The 26,262-nt window shown below is 39.4% G+C and overlaps 3 protein-coding genes and 1 non-coding gene across 9 annotated transcripts; 3 read left to right on the forward strand and 1 right to left on the reverse strand.

Annotated features, from left to right (window-relative positions):
* The first annotated feature begins 1,150 nt into the window (after positions 1-1,150).
* p2ry10 (P2Y receptor family member 10) lies at positions 1,151-7,589 on the forward strand. Of its 4 annotated transcripts, none has more exons than XM_077577354.1 (4): positions 1,151-1,294; positions 3,754-3,941; positions 4,036-4,216; positions 6,438-7,589. In XM_077577354.1, exons 2-4 carry the CDS (start codon positions 3,763-3,765, stop codon positions 7,323-7,325), a joined length of 1,248 nt encoding a protein of 415 aa, XP_077433480.1. In that variant the 5' UTR covers positions 1,151-1,294; positions 3,754-3,762; the 3' UTR covers positions 7,326-7,589. The 4 variants fall into 4 exon arrangements, with proteins under 4 accessions (XP_077433480.1, XP_077433481.1, XP_077433482.1 ...); XM_077577355.1 differs by having other exon boundaries at positions 1,163-1,294; positions 3,758-3,941; XM_077577356.1 differs by having other exon boundaries at positions 1,166-1,294; positions 3,893-3,941.
* A 3,188-nt stretch (positions 7,590-10,777) lies between these two features.
* gpr174 (G protein-coupled receptor 174) lies at positions 10,778-17,813 on the forward strand. 3 transcript variants are annotated; one of them, XM_077577360.1, is made up of 4 exons: positions 10,778-10,962; positions 12,563-12,639; positions 13,520-13,907; positions 16,008-17,813. In XM_077577360.1, exons 3-4 carry the CDS (start codon positions 13,698-13,700, stop codon positions 16,791-16,793), a joined length of 996 nt encoding a protein of 331 aa, XP_077433486.1. In that variant the 5' UTR covers positions 10,778-10,962; positions 12,563-12,639; positions 13,520-13,697; the 3' UTR covers positions 16,794-17,813. The 3 variants fall into 3 exon arrangements, with proteins under 3 accessions (XP_077433486.1, XP_077433487.1, XP_077433488.1); XM_077577361.1 differs by lacking the exon at positions 10,778-10,962 and having other exon boundaries at positions 12,504-12,639; XM_077577362.1 differs by lacking the exons at positions 10,778-10,962; positions 12,563-12,639; positions 13,520-13,907 and adding an exon at positions 15,202-15,271.
* Positions 15,311-15,696, forward strand: LOC144059777 (small Cajal body-specific RNA 2). Its single transcript, XR_013295769.1, has one exon.
* LOC144058809 (integral membrane protein 2A-like) lies at positions 17,313-25,655 on the reverse strand. Its single transcript, XM_077577363.1, has 6 exons — positions 25,424-25,655; positions 24,982-25,119; positions 21,177-21,362; positions 20,985-21,095; positions 20,634-20,778; positions 17,313-18,657 (listed from the first exon to the last, which is right to left on the reverse strand). Exons 1-6 carry the CDS (start codon positions 25,487-25,489, stop codon positions 18,563-18,565), a joined length of 741 nt encoding a protein of 246 aa, XP_077433489.1. The 5' UTR covers positions 25,490-25,655; the 3' UTR covers positions 17,313-18,562.
* Between the last annotated feature and the right edge of the window lie 607 nt (positions 25,656-26,262).

The following is a 26,262-nucleotide window of genomic DNA, read 5'->3' on the forward strand; positions in this document are numbered from 1 at the left end:
TGTAAAATAGGTGTCATGGCTCAATAAAGGTTGAGAAACTGCAGTATAGGATGTGCACACAAGCTGCACTGTGTTACTTTGAACTCTAGTGTGAGCAGGTTGATAATGATGACATTGCAAAGAGCTACTGTATTTTTGGACAGCTCCAGTGTCTCCGTTTCCTTTTTAAGTTTTTGGGTCATAAAGCTACTAAAGACAACTGGATTGTTGGTAGGCTATCCATGGTAACTTTCAAGCAACAGGTTTGACTTACTTTGCTGGTGCAATTATGATTTTGCCAGAGAGATCACTCTGGAACAGCTATAGCACCACCTAGCCACATTTGCTGCCAATTAGCAAGTGCAGTGGGACAGGTTTCAGAGCCAATAAAAGCAGACAGGTTTCTCAAATGCAAAGCCCAACCGAGATATTTGCAAGTGGAGGCCACTACAATTCAACTGAGGACAACAAGTGTGTCAAAAAATTCCAAGCAGCTCGTCGACATGTGGTCGTCATGCTGTCCAATGATGACCTCTAGAGATTTAATGAGAACAGTACAACGGTTTGGGATCACTCACGCGTACTGTGAGTATTCTGTACCTTTACGGCAATGATGCTGATATTGAATAATAAAACAGTATTAAATAAAATCTTAAATAATTTCATTATACTTTATAGTCTGAATATGAAAACCCTAGTAAATAGATATGCCTATAACTGCATGTGTTACATTTATTTCAATGTACTATTTTCCTCTGACATTCACAGATTAAATGCAACTTTATTGTTGTTCAGTAAACGGTTGAATGCGCATTTGTATGAGTGTAAGAGGGTGTGCGCTCACTTTTTTTTTCAATGTGAGGTTTGTGAGCATATGTTTTGGTGCAAGACAGGTAGGCCCCATTTTGTGTATTAGTTGTTGACAGAAAACTACTATCAAACATTTATTGAGCGGCAGAATTTGCTGACCTCTAATCTGCTCTGACACTGATTCTGTTTCACAGTTTTGTGCAAGTTCTGAGTGGCGTTGCATTGAGGTAACCACTTCCCCTTCTTGTATCAGCAAAAAAAGAAAAAAGCATATTTGAGCCAGAGTGTGGCGAACACTCAAACACAAACTGTATGCCCACGTGACGTGCTTTTACAGCTGCAAGGAGGTTGGCACCTTGAACCCACAGTACTACTGTGTGTCAGTTCACTGTTTACAGGGGAGTGCGAAGCCAAAACAGTCGCATGGAGCACGCACTGCTGCTGGTGGTCACACCTTGGTCTGATCTGCCCTCTTTGTGCCCATAGAGAGAAGACAAACTACAAGGTAATGACACTGTTGCTGTTTACAGCATTACTGTCTTCAAGTTTGTTTGTTTTTTAGGTCTTGTTCACTGGTCACTCTATACCAATCACAATTGGCATACAGCAAAAACTGTGATTACTTGTTTAAGACAATTCAATCATACTTCTTTTGTTTGTGTCCAGTGTTACCCAGGCATGAAGCAATCTTGACTGGGACACTGTATAAAAGGATAAATGATAAAAATAAGGTCACCATCCCTCATCAATTGTGACCCTCCTCGTTGGGCCTCAAAAGGAAGGGAAGTGTCTTTGCTTGATGGCTGCTGTTTCCTGTATTAACCATTGCTATGAAAACTTGTGATTTAGAAGACTTTATATTAGTGTTCTTGATATCAAAGTCGCTGGTGATACTTGAAGGAAATATCGAAGCTATACATTCACATTTATTGAAGTATTTATTGATCCACTTGGAAAAAAGATCTCTAATATTTCTTGCACAGCAGACCATTAAGTCCCCTCATTCCAAAATAACGTATGCTAGATAAACTGAAGACTCCAATTTGTCCAATGGTTATTTATGTAGTCTACCGATTGCCTGATTTGAGTAATCCAGTTCTTCCTACTTTAAAGAAAATGCATCCATAGTGTGTTTACTGAATGAGGGAACTTGCGGTCAGGGCTGGCAAGAGGAGGCAGTGCCGCCCTGTCCCATGTGAAGCGTTAACAAAGAAAAACACGTTAAAAAAATAAAAATAAAAAGATTTTTAATTTCCATTTTAAATCTTTGGTATGTGTTCTTGTTCATTGATTTTCTTTGTCAAATGTTAAATAATGTCAATGATTTCATTATTGAAATAGCTGAACTTGTGGATTTTCTTTTCAAACACACGGGCTAGAAGGTGTGTGGCTCAAGCAATGCCACACACGTGAGTCGGTACAGGCTATTTAATGGTACATCCTCATACAAAAGACATAGTGTTTGGTTTCTCACATATATCGTGCACGCACTGATGTTCAACAGTCTTTCTAATATAATGAATGTGTGCAAGTCACCAAAATTTTAGAGATCTTTATATTGTTATTATTATTATCTGTGTTATTTTTTTAGCAATCTAGAAAATTGCAAAGAAGAGTACATTGAAAGTTGAAACGTTATATTAATATAACCATATTACATATTTGTTCAATACCAACGCATTGTAATCATTACCAGGCAAAATTTTGTGTGCTTCAAACAAGTTGCTAGGTAGGCATGGGCTAAGTTTTTTTTTTTCCAAGCTAGGGAACACTACAGGTGGTCAAACAGTAGACCTGACACTTCCCTTTTTTATTGAAATGAGAGAAATAAGCTTATGCAATGTGTCCTTTAATATTAAAGCCTGTATGCTATTGTCTAGTTCAGCCAGTGTGCCGTGACACATAAGTGTACCATGAGAGATCTGGTGTGTCGCAGGAAATTCCGCTGTCATTTAATGAAAAAAATATCTTTCTATTAAAATAAATGTTTTTGTTAATTCATCTACGTCAACCACATACATTAAATGGCAGAACAATCATGACTGAATAACCTGTACACCAAGTTTTTGTAAAGAGATTTTTTTGTGATGTAAATTATACGTCTTGGCTCAATAAAGGTTGGGAAACCCTGGTCTAGTTTGTGCGTGTGTGTGCAGGGTTGGGGAATCCTGGTCCAGAAAGTAAAAAACACCTACCACAGTTTGGCTTTAGCCACAGGTGCTTCTCCCCAACTGTCAAGTAAACAAGCTCATCTCCACCTGTTGAGTAGAAGCACCTGTAGCTAAAGCCAAACTCTTTCAGGGTTTTAATTTTCTGGACCTGGATTCACCAACCCTGCTAATGGATATAAAAAGATTGGGGGGTTGGTCTGTGGGCAACCGAGTGCCATGCTAAGGTAAGCTAAATGTTCTATCCTTTAATGATGTAAGTTGGATTAATGTATCAGTTTATAAGCATGTCTCAATGCATATAAAACACATTAGTTGATTATCTGTCTTTTGGCTGATGGTACAGTGAGAGCAGGGAGGGGAACTTAGATACTTTATTAGTATTCAGTTTGTATTTTCTTTTAAATCACTTTATGTCTATCCTTGCATTCAAAACCACACAGACACTTTACATATGTCAGTGGAATTTCTTCTAGCAGAAGTTTCCGTTTTTTGGAGTGGTATTTAGTGCTGAACTAGCCGCCATCTTGAATTGGGAATCCTCGGCGAGATCTTCTATTCAATTGTATTGAGGTAACTGTATTTGGCCCCAATAAATTAATCATAATTTGTCCCCCCAAAAATCTGATTATTCAAGTTATGACTGTATCTGGGAAAACAAAACAAAACATTAAAATATACAACATACAAGTGACATACTGTATCTCTTTTGCTGAATATGTCTACTAATACCAGGGTTAAAGCTTAGACTCCAGGCAATAACTGTTGGATTGTTTTGTTGTTGTTGTTTTCCAAGACAGTGGGAATGACCTTGAATACATCCCAATCAGTGCACGAGTCCCAAGTTAACTCATCATGTGGCCACAACATGAGTGAATGGGAGGAGCACATGGACAAGCTGTACACATACTTCTACCTGTTGCTCTTCTTCCCAGGGCTGCTGCTCAACACCATGGCTCTGTGGGTCCTCTGTAGACACATTAGGTACACACACACGCACACACACACAAACACACACACTACAAGTTGGACAATACACTTATCACTTAACTCTCATGTTTGTTCTTCTGCATGACAGGAGGAAGACCAAAACGGTGATCTTCATGATAAATCTTGCCTTAGCAGATCTGATTCACATACTCTCTCTGCCATTAAGGATTTATTATTATTTGACGCATACATGGCCATTTGGACACAGTATCTGCTTGCTCTGCTTCTACCTTAAGTATCTCAACATGTATGCAGCCATCGGATTCTTGGTAAGCAGCAAATTACACTCATACACCTATTTAGTGCATTAGGTACTGTCCGATGGATTTTCCTTGCTTTTTGTAAACACAACATTCAAAACTGAGCTCGAGGGAGCCAAAGACAGCAGCCAACCAGGAGCGAGCGTGAAACCAGTCCACTAATTAGCCAAATTTGCATATGCAAACAAGACACAGGAATCAAACTCCTAACACGTCCGTTTTTTTAAACCAAGGCAAATATTCTATATTAAAAAATTATCTTACGGCACAGCTCCACAAAAACAGATTCCAACGAAACAGGAATAATGATGGTCTTGTCTCAAAATTTCAAGGTCTGTTTAGTTGAACACAGAGATACCATTCTGTTGTATGAGGGAAACAGATACGTACACGGATTAATTGTACTTTCTGCCATCTAGCGGAAGAGTGTTCACTTCTTATGCCTGTCACTTAAAGTTGCTGGTATATTGGTAGATGAACAAAGATACAAAACTAGATAAGTCAACGGGTGGCAGTTATTATGTATTGTAAATTGAGTTCCTCCCATTGTTACGTAACAGTGTGTCAGAAGTAGAGAACGGCTTGCTCACAGACACATTTTTAGAAAAAGGCGGGTTCCACAATTTCTTGTGAACATGCACTCAAATATTACATGTACCCTAAAAATAGCTTCTAAAAAGCTTATCTATACCACGCACGCCTGATTTGCTAGTTGTTACCTATTCCGTAGAGCAGGGGTGCTCACGTTCGGTCCTCGAGAGCCCCTATCTCGCCTGTTTTCCATGTTTCCCTGCTGCAGCACAGCTGAATCTAATGATCAGCTAATCAGAAAGCTTTGCAGAAGCCTGATAACGATCCTGATCATGAACCAGGTGTGTTAGTGGAGAGAAACATGGAAAACAGGCTGGATAGGGGCTCTCGAGGACCGAACTTGAGCACCCCTGCCGTAGAGATATGGAAAAAATACAACATCAATAAGTCAGCTACAAAAGCTGCTTTGATGGTGGCATATTCTTGGGTAACCTCACATTTTCAGTTCACATCCAACGGTCAACTGTATTCCAACTCCCCATGAACGCTTCATAGTCTAGTAGTACCCTCTACTGGCGGATAATTGGTAATGCAGTCAAGGTTGGGGGACTGTGTCTTGCCTTCTTGCATGAGCTGCGGTTAGTTTAATGAACCAGTGCAACCATCATATGTTACAATGTGGTATCTCTCCTCGCTGCTCAAATTAAAGTGTTATCCGCATTGTAATTTGTATTTTATTATTGTATTTATTTAGAAGTACAGAAAACTGGAAATGCCTAACTTGCACTGCTGCACATGCTGAGCCTGATGATAAACATATTTCAACTTCTACATTTATCTGTACTTGCTATGATTCACAGTGAGTTGTGAAAATTGTTTTTTAGTGTTACTTTTCAAAACTACACAGTGCTCTGACATAAAGATGGAGGCTGTACCTACCTATAGATTTGTAACAATAGGCATTAAATATGACATTGGAATGAAAGTACCGTACATCTTTTTCGAGAGTCTTTTTTCACAATCCCAAGGTACAGGTAAATGTCTATACAATACATTTTCGTTTTTCCTCTTAACCTATATGTACTATGTACTATTTGTACTGTACACAAACAATTAAAAGCATTTTTTGCCCTCTGATAAATCCCCTTAAAAATCAATCAATTGTCAAATGCATTTTTCGAGTGGTCTTTTTAACCCTATAAAAGCTTGAACCATGAAATATATGAGAGACAATTCTGATTTTTGGTAAATAGAGTATTTATTGGTCCTTTTGAACAAACAAACTTTTTTTTTTGGAAAATCAACTTCCACATATGACTTTTGATTTGTGTCATATTTCATACATCCGGTCACACTGCTTTAAATTCGTACATTTATAACAATCAATAAACAGACATATAAAACATATAAGTATTTCCAAAAATCCCCCAAAACATTTCCCACTATTAATAACTATAGGTGTCTCTCCTTTCTCAATTAGGGCGATCTTGCTAGGTCGCTGGAAAAGCCATCAGATGGGTGATACTGCCCTCTACTGGATTATCCGTGCAATGCATGTGTCAGATCATATACGTCAGGGTTTTAATGGGAAAAAAAACATTATACTCATGAAATAGAGGCCTCAAAATGTCTTGTATTTATTATGATACATTTGGCTTTATAAGATTAATTTGCCTGTTTTTTTTTTTTATTATCTCAGATGTGCATCAGTGTACAGAGATGTGTCTTCCTGCTTGACCCTTTCTCGACTCGAAGGTGGAGGAGCCGCTATGACCTCGTGATCAGTATGTTGGTGTGGTTGCTTGTCGCTCTGGCGTGCTCGCCCTTCATCCTCATGCGTGCTAGCACCTCTGACTCACCTCTCCTATTAAACAAGTCATCCTTTCTGAATGTCACCTTAACCCAGCAGCCCACAACTTACTTAACGCTCAGCGTGACATCTCCGACCTCCAGCGTCAGTGGATTCGGGGAGTCGTCCAAAACGAACACAACTCAAGTCGGCTGTTTTAAAGACTTGCCCATACGTCATGTTCCCCTCCCTCTGGCTGTCACCTTAATGGTGCTCGCTGAGCTGTTTGGTTTCTTGATTCCTCTGGCTTGCATCAGTTCTAGCTCCATCTGCATCAGCCGCTCCCTCTACCAGAAGAAAGACCAAGTTTCGAGCAACTTGACTCTGAGTCCCACCACGCGGAGTCGACTCCCCTCGTCCACCCGCGCTGTAAAGAACCAAGAGAAGCAGCAGGCCAATGGGGAGAAGCGGCGCGCCCTGAGGATGGTGCTGAGTTGCTCCTTGGTCTTCCTGCTGTGTTTTGCCCCGTACCACATCAATTTCCTGCTCTATCTGATGGTGCAGCAGGACTTAGTGTCTGAGTGTGCCACCAGGGTGGCCGTGCGCCAGTTCCACCCTGTGTCTTTGTGTCTGGCCAGCCTGAGCTGCTGCCTTAATCCACTGCTCTACTACTTTCTAACAGCAGAGTTCAGGTTCCACCTGAGTAGGCGTTCCTCCTCTTTCGCATCCTCTTTGGTCAGCTCGCAGCATCCTGCAATGCAGAGATTGTTGAGCTTTGAGAGTAGCTCTTCCAAATGAGAGAAGTAGTGACCTAGCTAAACTAAAACATCTTGTGAGGGTAAAAGATCAACATCAAGACGAACAAACTGACCCGAACATACTCTGACCTTAAATACACTTGGCTAAGAAAATGTTCTGTCAGCAAAAGTTTCACAAGACATGGTTGCACATCACAAGCAGATGTTTGAGTCTTTTGTAAATCTCTCATTGCCTAAATAGAAATGTATTGTTTATAGTAATGACTTTTTTTTATTTGTAAATAAAGCTCTTGCTTAGCTACAATTTCTGGCCAAAACATTTGGTTACGCAATCTAAGCTCTATCACAAACGTACTTTTACAAAGATAAACTTTGGAATCTTTGTGTTTTTGTGTGTGTTTGTGTGTGTATTGATATTTAAAAAAAAAAAAAAAGAAAAAAAAAAGGGGGCTAGCAGTGATGGCAAACTGTAGAATGTCTAAAAGAACCCCATGGCCCATGACATATGCTGATAGTGGGGATGGGTAACTCATTCGCTCCCAGTCAATTTGACTGAAGTAATCCCCTTAGCTCCCAGCTGTTTTACTGCATTTTGACTGATTTTGCAAGGCCCACAGAATATTGTGTTCTATTGCTATAAAAACATAGCAAAAGAAAGATTAGAGTCTCTTCTTTCATCAGGACAAAATTGTATATTTCTATCTGTTTCCACTTTGCAGTAATTAGCATATGAATATAGCTAAGTTTCATCATTATTCACAAACCTGTTGAAGACACTGGGAAAAAGAGCTTGTTGAAACATGGCCCTGGCTGATCTCTTATACTCTGCTGCCACCTGCTAGCTGTTTTTTTTGTAATAACTACCATTGCTTTAAGCGACCTCTCCAGGTCAAAAGCAGCATCAACCTTCTCTGTGCTCTAACATAAAAACAAACAAACATATAAATACATTTTTGGGAGTGAAGGAAAAAGTATTAAAAAGGTATTTATACGTCAAATAAAGCCAACTTGCTTTCCAATGAAGTGCAATCCCAATAGTCGAGGAGTTCCAGCACCAGAAGCAGAACAGCTGACGATAATAATAATCACAGACGTTTTATACAGCACAAAATAGGAGAGACGAGAACCTGTTGGCTGCTGGTATACCTGCATGGCCAGAGAGCTTCTATTCTGCATGACCACCAGAACCTTCAACCAGTAGACATTCCAAACATGCTGTTTGGAACACCAACAAGCACAGCACTTGCAAGCAGTCCTGGTCTAAATCTGCCAACGGGGTAGATGCCACGGACTTCCGACTTCCGTAAGTCACACACCCACGCCATTTCCAGCCACTGCTACGACACACAGGGCGCGTCCCAACACTCGCACCCCCACCCCTGCGTCCTGAAGGAATATTTTGATTACTATATTAAGTGTAATCTTTGCATGTCCAAATAATTGTATTCAGGATCTGATGAAGAAGGTTCCTTGCAAGGATTTATTTAGAAGCTTCTAAAGACACAGTCAGGACACCCACATCTGAATGCAATGTCGGGCCCCCAAGTGTGTAACAATCTACAGAACATCGACTCATTTATACTCAAAAGATAAAAGGTTCCTCTTCCCCTCCTAAGTTGATTAAAGGACAGACATGTCGACTCCTAGTGAACAAATGTGTGATGTTATTAGTAAGCAGACGTTTACATACAGACATGTCGATTCCAGGTTAAACAAAGGTGTAATGCTATTAGTAAACAGACATTTACATACAGTTCCCCTTCTTGACTGGGGGAACAAATGCAATTAGGATCTGACCCCAGACTTTTAGTCTCTAATGACAAAAGGCTCTGATAACATCATGCACATTCCTATCTTCAATAGCTTTGAGGGTGAGAGGATAAAATAAAATTCACAAAATCATTATTCCACTGTATTCTATTAAACACTCATGATTATATCACATCTATATGCTTTATAAGTAAATTCAAAAACAGTAAAATTATAAATTGAAAATATTAAATGTCTTCAGTCCCCAAACTTGTCTCAGCTCTCTGAAATGCTCCGGAGAACTGAGACAGACACACTACACCCATTGATGGGAACGCGCAATATAGGGCCACAAGGGCGGAAGCGCAAGAAATGGGATGTGGCACACAAAACAGCACCCGGAAACAGCGCAGTTGTGTGACACACGGAAGTCGGAAGTCCCATACAAGCGCCTTAGTGCAGTGGTCCCCAACCACCGGGACGCGGACCAGTACTGCAAAGTTGAAAGAATAAAAAACTTACAATACTTAGGGTTAATTGATTAGCCAGGCTTAAACATAATTTATTTTGAAAAGTGACCGGATTCTCTTTGTTTACGACGGACTCTTGACGCATGTCAAGATGCTAATTGTCTCAGTCAGCTAATGCTAATAGACATGTTATCAAAATGAGTAAAAAACAGACAAATTTAGAAAGTTCCTTTGCAACGGAGAAATGCCCAGTGATGAGACAACACAGGAGCCTATGACCAAGAAGAAAAAGAAAGGTGCATGGACTTACAGCTACAGGTGATTCCCACGTATGATGGGCTCTGCGGCGAGTGGCTCTTAATTTAGCGTTATGGTGAGTGAGTTACTCATGGACTTTAGATTTGTTTTGTGGTGCCTTGTTATGTTGGCGGCACCAACATATCATGCATCATCTATCTCTTAAACTTTATTGAACAGAGAACAGAAATTTAACAGTAAATACTAATAAAACTGTCTGCGCTGACCAGAAGCAAATATTGTGTCTGCCTCTTAGAATTTGAATATGAATTATAATAGAAACTAGTAGAAAATAATTCTTGAACTGATTAATCTGCCATTAGTTTCACACTACACAGACCGCAGAAGTTGTTTGCACACCACTGCAAACTGCAAACACAAAGATAAACTTATTTTAAATAATATCACTCTTCGCTCTTACCCTCCTTTCACATGTCCACGTTGTTATAATGTTATGGCCATTCATTATATGTAGATTGTATTAAATTTATCTCAAACGTCCACTTCCTCTTATCATCATAGCTGTTGACAGTTGGCAGCAGCTGTGCAAAACCAAAAACGCCTTTCTTTATCTGATCTACCCACTTTTGAGCACTCACAGTGTTGCTCAAGTTAAAGGCTGGAACCAATTGAATACGCTCAAGATGCAACACATTGTACAGGAATTTCTGATTTTACCAGAAATGCCCCCCCCCCCCTTCAACTTAAAGCACTTCATAGTTTAATGATTTCTATTTAAAAACAAAAATGTGATAGAACTGTAATCAGAAAATTTCAAGTCATCTTTAGTTTCCATTTCCCCTGGTTTTATAGATGTCAATATGTTGTTGTTTTTTTAAGTGCCCTTGAAGAGACAATGTGTTACAAATTCTTATGAAGCACACCCACATCACGTACAGGAAGCTCTGTGTGGGCCGAAAAGCTTTTGGGGCCCATAGACAAGTGAGACAAAGGGAGAGAGAGATAAAGAGGACATTGTTAGACCATAGCAACAGGAAAGGGTGATATCTGAAAAAAAAAAAAACTTCAGACCAAAGTATGAACAATCAAAAAAACATGGAAAGTAAATGATAGAATGACGAAAGGATGCAGTTGATGGTCAGACCTTCTGCTTCCTCTTCTCGCAACGCAACATGGCGTCAAAATGGAAGACAAAGAGAGGTGAGGTGCTCTCATTGCTAATTATATAAATTACTGCTGAAGAAAAAGTGTGAGGTTTGGAGTTAACAACAGCTGTTTGTTTGGTGTGTGGCACAATGCCTCGTTGGGAAAGCTTTGTTTCGCAAGTGTGAGGAATGTGAGTTATGTCAAGCGGCGGTGTGTGTCTATAAGGTGCGTAAATAAATGTGTATGTGTATCCCCCCCCCCCCCCACACACACACACACACACTCATTTTGTGACCTAACAGTAATGTCACAGTCATACATACATATACAGTATATGCCCACTAAACACTGATGCTGTGTTGGAATAGTGTTGGAATAGTACATGCGGAAGGATATGAGTGTTGTGTACACTTAATTTACCCAGAGAAAATTATTGACATTTGGCTCAGCATTATGTATGTAGTAGTATGTAGATAGGCAGATATTAGTATCCAAAGCTAATCAAATTTGACAACGCATTCATTCAGTTTCTCATTTACAGAATGTGGCATCGTCTGTAATTACGTATGCACAGCATGTCATTTTGTATGTAAATTTAATAGAAGACAAGAAAATGAAGAGATCTGAACCTCACATTGCCCAGTTGGTGCAATACTCTAAGTGAGTCATCTTTCCATGTGATATCAAAATGTCCACCAAGATGCAATAAGGTAAACAAATTTCACCCTTATGGATATTTAATTAGGCAGCCCCTATTAAGGAATATATTTTTAAGTGATGGCCATTAACCCGTTTCCGCTTCCTATTTGATGATTATTGACTGTTTTGTTTTGTTTTGTTTTTTACCATTAAGGAAAACTATTTTGAAATTACAGAGAGTTATAAAGCTACTATAAAAAAATATAGCATTTTCAGCATGCTCCACTTGTTTGTGGTCTATGTTCTGCTGGGAACCACCAATTTTTCCGAAGTGCATCACCGTGGGAGTTTCCACTCATTCAAATAGCTCAGGCAGGTGCGGTGACATTTGTGCTGCTGTAAAATACTCAAATTAGAATGAGTAAAGAGCTATACATTTTGTATAAAATGATCAAGATTGAAATGAAACATCCACATAGCCACTGTGAACTCTTTAGGTACATTTAAGTCAATGGAATTATCATCAAGCCAATTCACAAATACAGATAAGACGAAGCCATGACTGAATGTATCGAGCCACTTGGAGGAGTGACTGAAGAGCAGAGTCATCTATACAAAGTGACCTCCTGGGAATAAACTTGGGTGCCTACGGGCAGGTATAGTTTGTAGTTTGATTTTATCGATCTTTCTCAATCCTATAATTTTTCTGACATGACTCATAAACAATAAGAAGGTTTTTGATGCCAGGAGTTGCTCATGTGACAATCTGATAGGTCCACCACACATCTGAATACATTTGCCTAGTCTATAGATTGGCTAATGCTTTTTACTGAGATGTTTGTAACAGGCATGCATGCGTTCATGGACTTTGTTGTAGGTGCAGTGTCAAAGCGTCTGTGGCTTTGCATATGTGTTGAAAATAACCATGCTGTTATCAGATCTGTTTTGCACATAGACTGGGGTGGGTGTGAATGTGCTTGTGTGTTGTAAGTAAGTTTCGTTTTTTCTTCAACAGGGTGTCTTCAGTGCAACACAAACTCCCATTAGAGGCTGACGGATAGACACACGCAGCGCGCTTTAAAGCTTTCGTATGTAAGTAATTGAACACACATACACTGCAAAAGGGACTGTAGAAAATGTACGAAAAAAATGTCAAATAAGAAAAATATTACTTCAAATAAGCAAAATTATCTGCCAACAGAACAAGAAAATTTTACTTAAATTTACCTGTAAGATTTTGAAAAATAATACTAGGCCTATATCAACCACTACGGTCTTGAAAATAGTATTTTCAGACTAAAAACAAGTAATGTTGACTTCTTTCAAGCTGTAATAAATGGAACTATTTTCTTAAAATGTTTTTTACACGTGGATAACTTAGCCTGAGTGTCAAGCAGGGAGGTAACAAGTCCCATTTTCTTTGTCATGACCTAGCCAGGAATTGAACCCACAACCTTCTAGTCTGAGGGTAGGCACTCTACCACTAGACCACTGAGCTGGTAGTGAAAGTATTTTTTTCCACTTATATTATTACTAGATTATGCAAAATCTTAAAATAATAAAATTAATGAAACGCCAGTTCAGGGCCTTTGATGTTGGTTAGTTGTCATCTTAAAATGTGGGAAATACTTGTTTTAATCCTCACAGCACTTAAAACTGGCTGTTAGCACTCAATGCCAAGACTGCTTGATCAAATAAGATAATTAAGTAATAAGTATCTTAAAATAAGCACAATGATCTTGCCTGACTTGTCAAATCAAAATAAACTAATTCAGGTTAAATTTAAGAAATTATATCTTACTTAAGATTTTAGTTTTTGCAGTGTAAGTACATGACACTGATGTCGATGTTTTGTCTTAACGATGTAGGAGTAATCCAGGTTGACTAGAAATGTGCCTTCTAGATGTGTGGTGCCATCATCACATAGTTAAATCCAACTGAAGGTGATCCACTTTTCTTTTTCTTCCATTAGGACTGACCTGGATTGCATTTGGAGCGCTGACATTTTCTCTTTGCTGATATTGAAATTTTTGTTGTTTTTGATGGCTGCCATGGACATGCATACATACCCATCAATGGACTATGGTCAGCATTCCTGATACAAGCTCAAAATTTACCCTCAGTGTATCCCTGGTTACGCCACATGATATATGATAATAACAACAATGAATGGGAGTTGCCAAAACGCAGGGGACCTGCGGATGTATCAGCACAATATGTATGCAGTGGTGTACAGTGTCATCCTTGTCCCGGGCTTTGTGGGGAACATAGTGGCGCTATGGGTGTTCAGGGTTTACATCCGAGAAACCAAGAAGGCGGTGGCGTTCATGATGAATCTGGCTGTGGCTGATCTGATGCAGGTACAGTTACTTTTCTTATTTTTACCCCTTGAGTAGGCACATCTTTTAAGCCAAAAAATACATTCTTAAATGGAACCCTGACTTTAATGACAAATTAGCTCCATATGATTGATTTGGTTGTTCATTCTTTTAAAATAGTTCAATACAATTTGTAGAAACTTGATTTGTACTGTACATTCAGTGCATAGTGAAGTAGAATAGCGGCAATGTGAAAAGGCTGAGTGTTTGTATATCACATTTTTTGTTGTTTCATATTTGTTGTTACATTGACAAGATTTGTTAAAGAACTGTCAATTTGTCTTTTGACAATAACAATTAAAAACAAAACGGAAATACCCCAATGCAAAACGGGTGTAAAGAAAGGCAGTACGCTTCCGTAGCGTTCCTAAAGGGATGATCGAAACTCTTGAATGCGTCTGGTGAATGATGAGAGTACGACGTGGGGGCGGGTGAGTCTCCCGAACGTTGTTTCTTTAGGAATGCTACGAGGCTCCTCGCTTTCTTTATATCAGTTTTGCATTAAGCCACATTCCACGTCACTACGCAGTGAATGTGTTGCAACGTAAATAACAATGGCAGCGTACGTACAAATAAAGTTTCTACAAAATGTATTCAACTCGAAATGATTTTTGAAAAATGAATCTCATTGTTATTAGTAACAACCAAATAAATCATATAGAGCAAACTTGTCATTACAGTCAGGGTTTCTTTTAATGTCTGTATTAAAGATGTAAAACCAAAGGAAATTTCACTAAGCAAAGACATTAAAATTGCATCTTAGGCCTGATACACGCGTAAGGATTATTCAAATCTTAAAAGATGTTTCTGTGACAAATCCCACACAAAGATTTAAAATCAGGCATTTCACAGTTTTGACAGACTTGCTTCCTGGCCAATGGAAACGCCTCCTATCATTCCCTTTAAATTCAGGGCAGGAGCAGTGCACCGCGGTCTATAAGGCTGCAGTGCAAGAGATTGCCACACACAATGTTTGCTTATAAGGAACTACAAGAAGATCTCCACTTGCAGATGATTTAACGTTGGCTAGGGCAATCACAGATCACTGTAGTGGCCCTTGGAGAATGCCTTCCAACCTCGTTGTTTCTTTTGGTAGTTGTTATGCCCGTGTGCACATATTGCATAAAAATAGAGCCCATTAAGATAACTGAGTTTTTAAACTCCCCATTTTGCCCTTTCCCGAGCAAGGACATCAAATGTCCGGCTGTCTCGTCTTATATGTAGTGATGTGTACTAACCCATAGGTGGCAGTGTAGCCTAAAGGGACAGGATTGGAAGAGAGTACAGTATTACTGAAGCTAGCATAAAAAGGCATGATACAAGTTTGTCCTATCCTTCAGTCTTATGTACGTTAGGAGTGGATTTATCCAAAATGGGTCGGTCAGACTATATTACACGTGCTCAATATTTATCACGACCACAGTTTGAATGGCGCGTGAGAGGGGATGCGTAGTGTGTGCGTGTTTGTGGCTGTGCCTGAGTGCGAGTATGGGCGTGAATGCCGAATGCGTGTAATTTTTATTCAAAACCTACACACTGATCTTATTTGATCTGGTCGGAGTTGTGGCCCGACTTTGACCGGAAATGATAGGAAAACCCGCTCGCTTAGCCTCCGTGGCAATGGGCTACAAGCTCGAGTTCTACCTTCAGGGCCTCCACGCTTTCAAGTTGTGGTCAGAGGTGATGAATTGATCAGATATACTAGTTCGGAGTGCGTTTGGTTTCTTTCCAAACTCCACGACGGACAATGAGTAAAGAAGCGATTCTGATAAAAAAAATATATATATATATTTATCACGACCAAAAATCTTCATGTGTGAAGAAAGCCCGGAGCCCCATTGGACTCCATGGAGTGTGACATGACCGATAATCAACAAAAAACTTTTAAGATTTGAAACAAACTTATGTGTGTACCAGGCCTTTCCATATACTGTACACAACAGTGCAAATACCTTTCTCAAATGTAATATATCCAAAATATAATAATGACAAAGAATGATAACACCTTTTCTCTGCTTCATCCATGTTCTACCTTTTACATGCTATATGTGACCTCAAACCTCTCCTACCCCTTCTTGTCAGGTTCTTTCCCTGCCTCTGAGGATCTACTACTACCTGAACAACAGATGGCCATTTGGCCATACTCTCTGTATGATCTGTTTCTATCTTAAGTACGTCAACATGTACGCTTCCATCTACTTCCTGGTGTGTGTGAGCGTGCGCCGCTGCGAGCTCATCATGCGACCGCTGAGGTACAACGCCTCCAGGCGAAAAGTGGACATGGTCATATGCGCCCTGGGTTGGCTCTTGGTCTGCCTTACCTGCCTGGCCTTCCCTCTACTGAGAAACGCGGACCCTGATGATGACCTTGTGACCTCAGGGATCAGCACCGCCCCTCCTGAAGCGGACATGGTCTGTTTCTCAGAGCTGCCCATGCAAATGGTCAGTACTTCAGCAGCCTGGGTTATCTTGATCATTGCAGAACTCCTCGGTTTCATCATCCCCTTTACTCTGGTGCTAGCTTGCACCTGCTTGACCGCCGGGAGCCTTCGGATGAAGACAACCGGGGCCATTCATGATCAGGGGGAGAAGCGAAGGGCTTTGAGGATGGTGCTGGGCTGCACCATTGTCTTCTTAGTGTGCTTTGCGCCTTATCACATCACTATGCCGCTGGACTTCTTGGCGAAGGCCAACACGTTGAGCAGCTGCACCCTTCGGGAACTGATCTTAATATGTCACCCTGTCACACTGTGCTTGGCTAGCCTGAACTGCAGCCTGGATCCCATCATGTATTACTTCACAACAAAAGAATTCTGGAGGCGACTGAGCAAGCCAGAAATACCAGAGCGTGTGATTTCAAGCAGGTGAATGTCTCAAGTGGAGGACTTTGTGTTCATGACATTTTGTTAATGGACCACTTGCTGAAACCACTAACCACGATTTTTGCACTTTGAAGAGGAAAAGGTTATGTAATTTACATGCAAAATGCAATGTGAATTTTTTTTTTTTGTAAATATACTGTATATAATGGAGATGTGTGTACTGCTTTAAAAATTGCCTGTTGTAATGACAGATCCATTGTAAATTTGAAGAAGACTATACCACCTACAACAACAACAGGTGTCAAGAAACAGACCCTCCTAAACTGGCTTCTCTTTTAATATCGTCGCTGCTACGTGAAACACACATGTCCATTTTGTTATTTTAAGGTTTTTGGGATAAAATTTAATGCAGACATCCCAAACACCTAAAAAAAAAAAAAAAAAAACACCAGGGGAAAAAATGGACATACCGGTAAAGTGTTTTTCACATAGCAGCGATATTTGCAATATAATATAAATTTTTAAAAAATCAATTATTTACATAATGACAACCAAACTCATGAAATGAATGTTAAATTCATCTTTAATCAGAAAAAAAAGTGAGATCCGTTAAAGGGCTGTACATGTGGATCGAATAATTGTGTATTCTGTTAAAAACATTTACAAGCACACTTCATGTTCGATTGTCTTTCTAGACAGGCATCGTGTAAGGACGCCACTGAAAATAGCTGGTACCTCTGACTCTCACAAACGAGGGCAATTGTAATAAGCATACTTGATCCAACCCAAAACAAATTATATTTTTGGAAAAACTGGCTCAAACCTAACTTACACTCTAAAAACAGTTGGGTCAAAAGTAACAAAAAAATGGACCGATCCACTTTATAGTTCAATTTGGGTTTTGTTTTTAATAGAAAATGACCCAATTTTTCACCCAAAGGTAAGTCGAACTGACAAAAGTAGATGATCTGGCCCAACTTTCTGGGTTGCTTTATACATTATGACCATTTTTTAACCCAATAGCAGGATCTGTCCATTTTTTTTTTTTTTACCCATAATTGGTTTATTTTTGACCCAACTGTTTTTAGCTTGTACAATTTCTTTCCACTATTTTACGACAGATAATTCAAATGATCACCTAACCAAAACTATATGCTTTATCATTCACGGCTTTAAACACAAATTAGGTTAAACACAGGTCACACTGTAGAGGACGCTACACTGTTTTCAGGTATGTCATCATGAAATATTATATTACAGCAGGACAGAAGAGACTTCTGGGAAGAGCTTCTGGATTTTTGCTTCTATAGTTTACACTGCAACTGTAACACTTCCAAAGTGATGTGTGCTATCATACTACAACATAACATAACCCACAATAACTATACTGTACATGTCATGAGTATACAAAGTTGCTCTACTACTCTCTGAATGTGTGCAACAGTGGAGCTGGAGGCCAACACAAACAGGTCTGCTGTAATACAAATGTTGAAATACAGAAGCATAACAAAGAGTTAGAGGAAGTTACAGACCAAAAAGATGAAACTAATGTTTTGTAAATCCTCAGTTGCTGTAATTGGACACAAGACTGCAAGTTAATAGTTGAAATCTAAGACCAGTGAATGTTTAAGGGAATGTAGCAGAGGAGACCAAAACACATCACTGAGGGTTAAAGCAGGGAATGCAAACCAAATCTGGAGATGCACTTAAATACGACTAACTTCATCTGAAGCTCGTTTCCTCTGCCACCTACTCCCGCCGACTCTCTGCATCCGTCGCTCCGTTTATCGCCTTCACACTTGCGCCGCGCTCCCATCAAGCCTTGCAGATCCGAGTCTCGGTTACAAACTTGTTTTCAAAGTGATGGAAGGTGAAGCACTCCTCTGCAGAACGCTTCTGGATACCTCCGCCTGGCGGACACAAAGAAGTTAATCCCATTTTTTTCTTGCGTTACAATCACCAATATTAACAACACATTTGTTATCACGTCCCCATTGTCCCATGAAGAATGCATCATTGCATTCACTAATGTTTTCTCATATTTTAGAGCCCTGCTTATACTAACAACAAATATTATCAACAGTGAAAAGCATACCAACATGTAAGCAGAATGATGTCAATATCAAACATGGAATGAGGACAAGCGCCTAATTAAGGTTTGCTTGTTTGTCCCACCACTGGACTTAGCTGTAGGGATAGAAGATACCGATATTCGGCATTTTGACTAATATCGGTATGGGCCTTTTTAACTCTTTTACTGCCAAACGTTTATCCAAAAAACAAGCTGCCAGCCGATTTTGAGCATTTTCATTCATCTTTCAATATAAATGAATAATGTGTACTATGACTACATAAACATGGTGGATACCATAGCAAAGACTGGATTCCATAATAGGTAATTTGAGTGACATCAAGCGAAAATGGAAAAAAATAAGGAGAAAATAAGCTTTTTGTAAAAAGATACATTTTCTGCACAACAGTGACTTTGACACTAATAATTTTCTATTTAGTGACGCTCTGAAAATTAGATTTAATGTGACAAACCCTTTGATCATTTTCTAAGATCCGCCATGTTTTCATATAATTTGATACACGGCAGCCCATTGAAAAGAGATACAATGCTGCCATCTGCTGGCCATAGTTAGTGGGTGTTTTTGACTTTGCCAACCCCACTCACAAACCAGCGCTGCACGAAACGTTACACTACCTATTGAGGGGGAAAAAAACCCATAGTTGACATTATTGGCGGTATACAGTGGGCGTGTCCTTAAGGTCAATTGACGTTTTTGGCGGTAAAAGAGTTAGAAATTGTGACGCTCAATAAACAATCTATTTAAAACTGTTAACCTCACGGAGCTAAATTTTCAGTTAACTTTGTAAGAGATGCTGCTGACCCGGGGAACGCTCTGTATCTTTTGCGATTGTTTGAAATTATAACAAGGATACGTAAAAAATTTACATTTCAGATATTTTGGAAAACTTTACTTACTGGAAAAATTAATAAGGATCTATTTACTTAAGTTTTCATTTAGTTTTTTAAAGACACGCTGATGACCCAGGGAACTCCCTGAACTTTTTTGTTAGAGTTTTAAAATGTGTATTTTCTAAATTTTTTTTTTTTTTTTAAAAACTCAAACATTTTGCAAATCTGTAAAGTTGTTCAATAAATTCAAGTTAAAGCAACATTAAGGAACTTTCCGTTTATGTCGATTATGGAAACGCCATACAGAGAAAAGCGGTATTGTTATGTCTGAAGGAAGACCACATTTCCTATGAGGACAAGCGCATTGCGTTGTTTTGTTAGCTCACTCCTGCGAGTGAAATCCGGGCCATTGTTGATTGACTGTCCTTTTATCCGGGGTAGCTTTTGACATATGCGATAAAGCAGTCAGCACAGTTGTAGTTTTTTGTGTGGCAGTGTTCTTACCATCTTCCTCAAAGTTGCTTAGTGCCAGTAAAAATGAGAAAGACCCACACAGGCCATGGCGAAGGCACCATTCAACTAGTTTTAAGTCAATGTTTCATCAGAAGAGTTATGAAAATATTTTATTAAGGTTGAAAAGTTTCTTAGTGCTACTTTAAAAATTGGAATTTGTATTTTTTTTTATGTTCACCCCAGTATTTGTTTCCCTTTCACTGAAAATTAATATCGGCTCCAAATATCGGTTATCGGCCTCCTTTGCTACTAATAATCGGTATTGGCCTTGAAAAAAACAACATTCATCTATCTCTACTTAGCTGCATAATGAGCAACATCAACACTACTACGACTCTTCTACAATTGACAAAGCAGCATGGATAAATGGAAGACTAATGGAAATTAAAACCTAAGTAACCTTATGAAATTAATAGACATCACTGTCGAATGAAATGGATGCATGCAGACCTGGTAGGCTGGCACGGCGCTCCATTCGGTAGGTTTCCTTGCCAGTGCACAGCCTGCGGATGTAGAAACCGAGAGGCTTGATGTCGTCGATGCGCTCGGTCACCACGAGGTCCTCTTGCACCAAGTAGCTGCGGTACGAGCCAGACTGGATAGGATGACAGGAAATTGGATTAACTGCTCATACATACCACACAATCTAAATTTACAGTCAGCGCACTACTTTTTAAACATTTTTATACTAATTATTCCACTGAAAGGCATGGATCTGGATGTATTTTCGATGTAAATGTATTTTTTGTAATGTGGGGCAGTCCGTTCAGTTTACTGTCATTTGTTCACCATTGAACTCACCATCAGCTGTGAGAAGAGGTCAATGAGGTCTTGAGGAGGCAGCACCACCGATGTGTTTAGTGGTATCACAAAGCAAGTCCTCAGAGTCAAGTCCAGATATGCGGTAAGCTTCTGCTCACACAAAAACACACTCGCATATCAGGAAAATTTTCAAAATGCACTTTCTGCGCACGAGTTGTACAGCTGCCTCACCCTGTTGAAGTCATGGAGGATGTAAGCGGGGTCACCGGGCCTGAAACGGGGAGGTGGGACGCTGATGACAGCCATGCTGTCGGTAATCTCCACCTCTTCTTCCACCCGTGGGAGATAATACGGCTGTCTCTCTGCATCGCCAACAGTTGACATGTCGCTGAACTGCATGGAGCCGTGATACAGCCTCTGAACGACACAGGCATGGGCATTAGGGGTGGGAAGCTTTGAATGTCTCACGATTCGATTCCGATTTTTGGGGGTGCGATTCGATTCAGAATCGATTTTCGATTAGGAACTATTTTTCATTCAAAATGTTTTGATTGACAATGATTTTTGCTTCAATTTATAGATGTTGAAGGAATCGTAATGATCTACTCCAGTCTGACTTGCTAATGCTGATTAGCGCTCTACTCGCGGAACTTTTATCACTCAAAAGAACGGCTCCACGTTGCAAAAAAAACAACTTTTATTGGAATAACTTGATTGTGACTTTTTCCTTCTACTCTCTAATGTGGGTACAGTCTGTATCAGACCGCGTGGAACCACACTGACAGTATAAAACAATTTACATGAAATCGATTACTGAATCGTACTAAATGAGAATCGCGATTCTTATGGGAATCCATTTTTGGGCACACCCCTAATGGGCATAAGTCCTTATGATGCACAAAACCTCATTAGATTTGTTCAAGCTAACTATAGTTAATACTACATAATAATGTTCACAGTTTCATCAACTAGTCGCTAATTAATCAATGTTTTTGCCATTAAAATCATGGACTGCTTGCAGCTGTAGGTAATTATGCTGAAGGAAATTAGTTTGTCGCCTTATTTTACTTTAATTGTTGTCTACTGCATTTGTGAATGTTCAGCTTTGGTGAGTGAGGGAGAACCAGTTAAGGACATAAAAAGCAGGCTCCAGCAGGATTTTCAAAATTATAGTACCGTACTGAAAATCCTCAGTGACTGGTCAACGTTGAACTTTTGTAACAATTGTGTTGACCTTAAAATTCTGAAGTTGTGCAACCCCTAAACCGCAGGGTCTGTAAATATCACCGAGCACAGTACTGTCAAAATGTGCAGTAACAGGAATTAGACGCCTACACATACATGTAGAGATGTACTGTTATTTTTAAACCGGGTAGAAGCAAATGCAAATGGCCTGTATCAATGAAATACAGTTAAGTAGGAGTACTAAGGCGATACTATAATTTGAAAAAAAAACCGAGTAGATTAACTCTTTCACTGCCACTGACGTTTAAAGACGTCAAGTAAAAACCTACGGAGCACTGCCAATGACGTCAAAAGACGTCATCCAATTTTTGAAACGGGTGGGGGGAAGCCTTCCGCATCTCTGGTGAAAGTTTCAATTAGGTCTGTTGTGCCTAAGGACTATTTTTGGCCCCTAGAGGGCAGCGATGACTGTCTTTTGACAAGATCGGGTGGGCGTCAGTAGAAGCGGAGCTAGAGCGTCGAGCAGGAGATCAGAATGGAAAACAAAGGAAAAATGGCGACCGGTCGCGAGGAGCTCACGCCCGAGCCGTTTTTTTCAAAGCCCAAAAGCATCGACCAACGCTAAAAGAGCACATTGATGACAACGATGATCATCATCGATGATGGTGATGATGATGACTCCGTGGATGGAAAGCATTGACGCGGCAGTAGAAGACGTGGGGGGGAGCTAGATGGCTGAGGAGGAAGTGGTGCCCGTTTGCAAAGCAGCTCTACACTTACAAGACTAAAGGCATCGACCAACGCTAAAAGAGCACATTGATGACGACGATGATCGTCATCGATGATGATGAAGGTGAATCCGAGCTTGATGGCGAAATTGGAACCGCTGACGCGGCGGCTATGACGGCGTCATAAACGCGGGGCACAATCGAGCACGCACAGGCGGACGTTCGATCGGACGACGGAGAGTGCCCCGAGTCCAATGCATATTGATCGGAGAAGTGTGTACAGTTTGCTACTTGCTGTTTATTCCCCGGAAAAAAAGGCTGTCAAGAAAGTAACGTTTGCACGCGAAACGGACAAAGTGAAAGTAAACTGTTGTGCGAGTCCAGCGGCGTCTCCTTGCACGCAGGAGAGCGTTACAAAAAGAAAAACTGTATTTGAAACATCCACATAATTGTAAGTAGTACCACAGTTGCACACATTTGTAAATAGTTTGCGAAATTGTTTTGTCAAATTGTTACACTGTTGAATGGAAATAAACGTATTTTGCAATCAAAAAACACTTTTTCATTGTTGGTGAAAGCGTTTTACAGAAGTAAAGCACTATTTAGGTGTTTGTGGCATCATTCATGGACAAAAAGAAGTGTAGAATTCACTAGAGTGCATGAAATAACACCGTTTCACAAAAAGCCGTTTTTCTCCGCTTTTTGTTTCAAAACAGAGAATTTCGGTGAAAGTAACCATTTTCTATTGTTGATTACTGAAGAACGGAATAAGGTAGAAACAAACTTTTTTTTCTGATGAAAGATGAGAGTCCAATCTTTCATTTGGTAGCATGTGTGTTTCCAAACACAATATTTTCTGTGGACCTTGAAAGATCAGTCAAAATGCTTAAATCGGCTGGCACTGGGAACAACCAGTTTCTGAAAACGTCTGGCCGTAAAAGAGTTAAAGTTATAATCTTAAAAGCTCATATAATTTATTTTCAATGAGAATGACGTATATTTTAAAGATGGTTACATATTTTGAAGATTAAGGTGGATTGATAAATTTTTCCTATTTTTGAGAATTAATTGAAATTAAATCATAATGAAACAAATATTTTTTTAAAGTGAATTTACCTTTGTAAAACGTAAAATTAGAATTTTTGTAATATTACAACTTTAATCTAAAAAATACACTATAGTCTTAAATATATACAACTTGATTGTAGTAAAATTGCAATTTTAAATTATGTGCCCCAATAATGTGTTCCCTTCGTAATATGCAACCAGGGGGAGCCAAAGCACATTTAATCAGTTAAACTTTATGTATGTTTCCCAACCTTTAATGTATGGAGGACAATAAGTGCCAAAATTAAATAAATGAATACCTCGATCACGCTATATCAGCAAAAAGAAAGAAAGAAATCCATCACCTTAGCTGCCATGTTTCTAACCTCTTCAGGCCGAAGCAGTCGATTAGACAAGATTTGAGTGAATCAGCCCCGCCCACTAACTTTGAGGGGCGAGTTTGACAAATAAAATAAATTAATGAAACGCTGCAACACAGGAAAATGAAATAAATAAATACAGAAATAATTATATATATATATATATATATATATATATATATATATTTATTTATTTATATGTAGGTAATTTAATTAATGACACATTTATTTAATTATTGGTTTATTTAATTCCATATTTAATTAATAAATGACACATTTAATTATTTCATGACACATTTAATTAATTATTGGTTTATTTAATTCCATATTTAATTAATACATGACACATTTATTTAATTATTTAATGGAGTATTTATTTAATTATTTAATGAGGTATTCATTTATTTAATTTTGGCACTTTTGGTCCTCCATATTAATGAGCCTAGACTGCATTTTATATTAGAAACACTTGATGGCACAACAAACAAAAACGAGCACGTGCGCGCACGCAATAAAATTACTGAAATAATAAAAACCTAGTCTTCCAAATATACTTTAGAGCACAGTGGTTCTAATACAGTACACAAATTTGATCAGCACGCAGAGATAGATAGATAGATAGATAGATAGATAGATAGATAGATAGATAGATAGATAGATAGATAGATAGATAGATAGATAGATAATCAGACAGACCTTCGGAGTGAAATATCGATAAAGACATGCTCCCCCGACGATGAGTCCACTGAGGATGAATGCGATGCCCAGTAGTGTGACCAAACAACGACCTGTGGAGCCTGTGATGCCCACCGGAGCGGTGGCGAGCTCGGGGTCCTGCACACAACGGAAATTAAGGACGTTACTCGTTGTGCATGAATACATGCCTCTGAAACCACAACCCCCCTCTCCCCTTTTTGTTTTTTGTTGTTGTTGCCATTTGTACAGTTCACAACAAAACCTGTTCTTGCAAGCAATGCCACAAATACAACACAACGAACGGACATATTAATAGGAAAATTGCCCTCTAATCGTCACAGTATTCGGCTTGCACAGGGCAGAAATGCAACGGACCGAGTATGTGCAGCGGCCGGTGCAGGCCTGCTAACAGTTATTTAACTACGCAGGCATTGTCGCTCACCTTCACGACGGGCTCCTTGACCAGAGCTTTCTGCGCCAGAGCCGGGTTGAAAGCGATCTTCACCATTGTGCCACAAATACGTCGGATTTAAAAAAGAAGAAATAAATAAGCGTTGCGCTGTCTGTGTCGGTCGGTTGGGTTGTAGTGTTAATTCCCAGCAGCTCTGTTCTGTGACGCACTTTGCAGCCTCAGACTGGGTTTATCCAGCACTTCCGGTGGCTGTGGCTGACTGGGATTAAAAATGGCAGCCGAAACAATTCCCTTTGGTTCCACAACGCACATGTACATATAAGCACGAAGCTGCTAATTTGAACAATATTTGCAATGTTGATAGTTCAACAGCAAATTGTTACAAATTGCCACGTCCATTGCGTTGAATTTTTTGTAGTATTTATTGGTTGTGATGTGTAGTGTTGCATTTGGCTCCATCTTGTGGCTCCCAGTTAAAATGTTTAATCCAATCCACAAAATGTCGGTTGTGTTGTGTTATTTTACATTTGGAAAAATGTCACAATACGCAGATTAGTTATGAACCTTCTGCCAACTAGTGGAAGAGCAATCTAATTTTTCTGGTGACCCTAAAATTAAATAATGCAGACTTGGTACAGTAAAATCCCATCTGTAGCAATGAGTCACTATTTGAACGGTTATATATTAAAATTGCACAGGAGGAGTCAATCAAATCAGCAATATTTACTTTTGCTGTTGTACAATGAATAGTCATGTCTTTGTATTTGGATTGGATACACGCGCAACATCTCTAAAATGTAAATGTTATAGTCTACTAGTTAAATTCAGAGTCACGGATACTGTAGTGGTTTGCCTGACTTTTTGTGCAG

Source organism: Vanacampus margaritifer, chromosome 10, assembly GCF_051991255.1.
Source record: "Vanacampus margaritifer isolate UIUO_Vmar chromosome 10, RoL_Vmar_1.0, whole genome shotgun sequence".
In the NCBI taxonomy this organism is placed as follows: Eukaryota; Metazoa; Chordata; class Actinopteri; order Syngnathiformes; family Syngnathidae; genus Vanacampus; species Vanacampus margaritifer.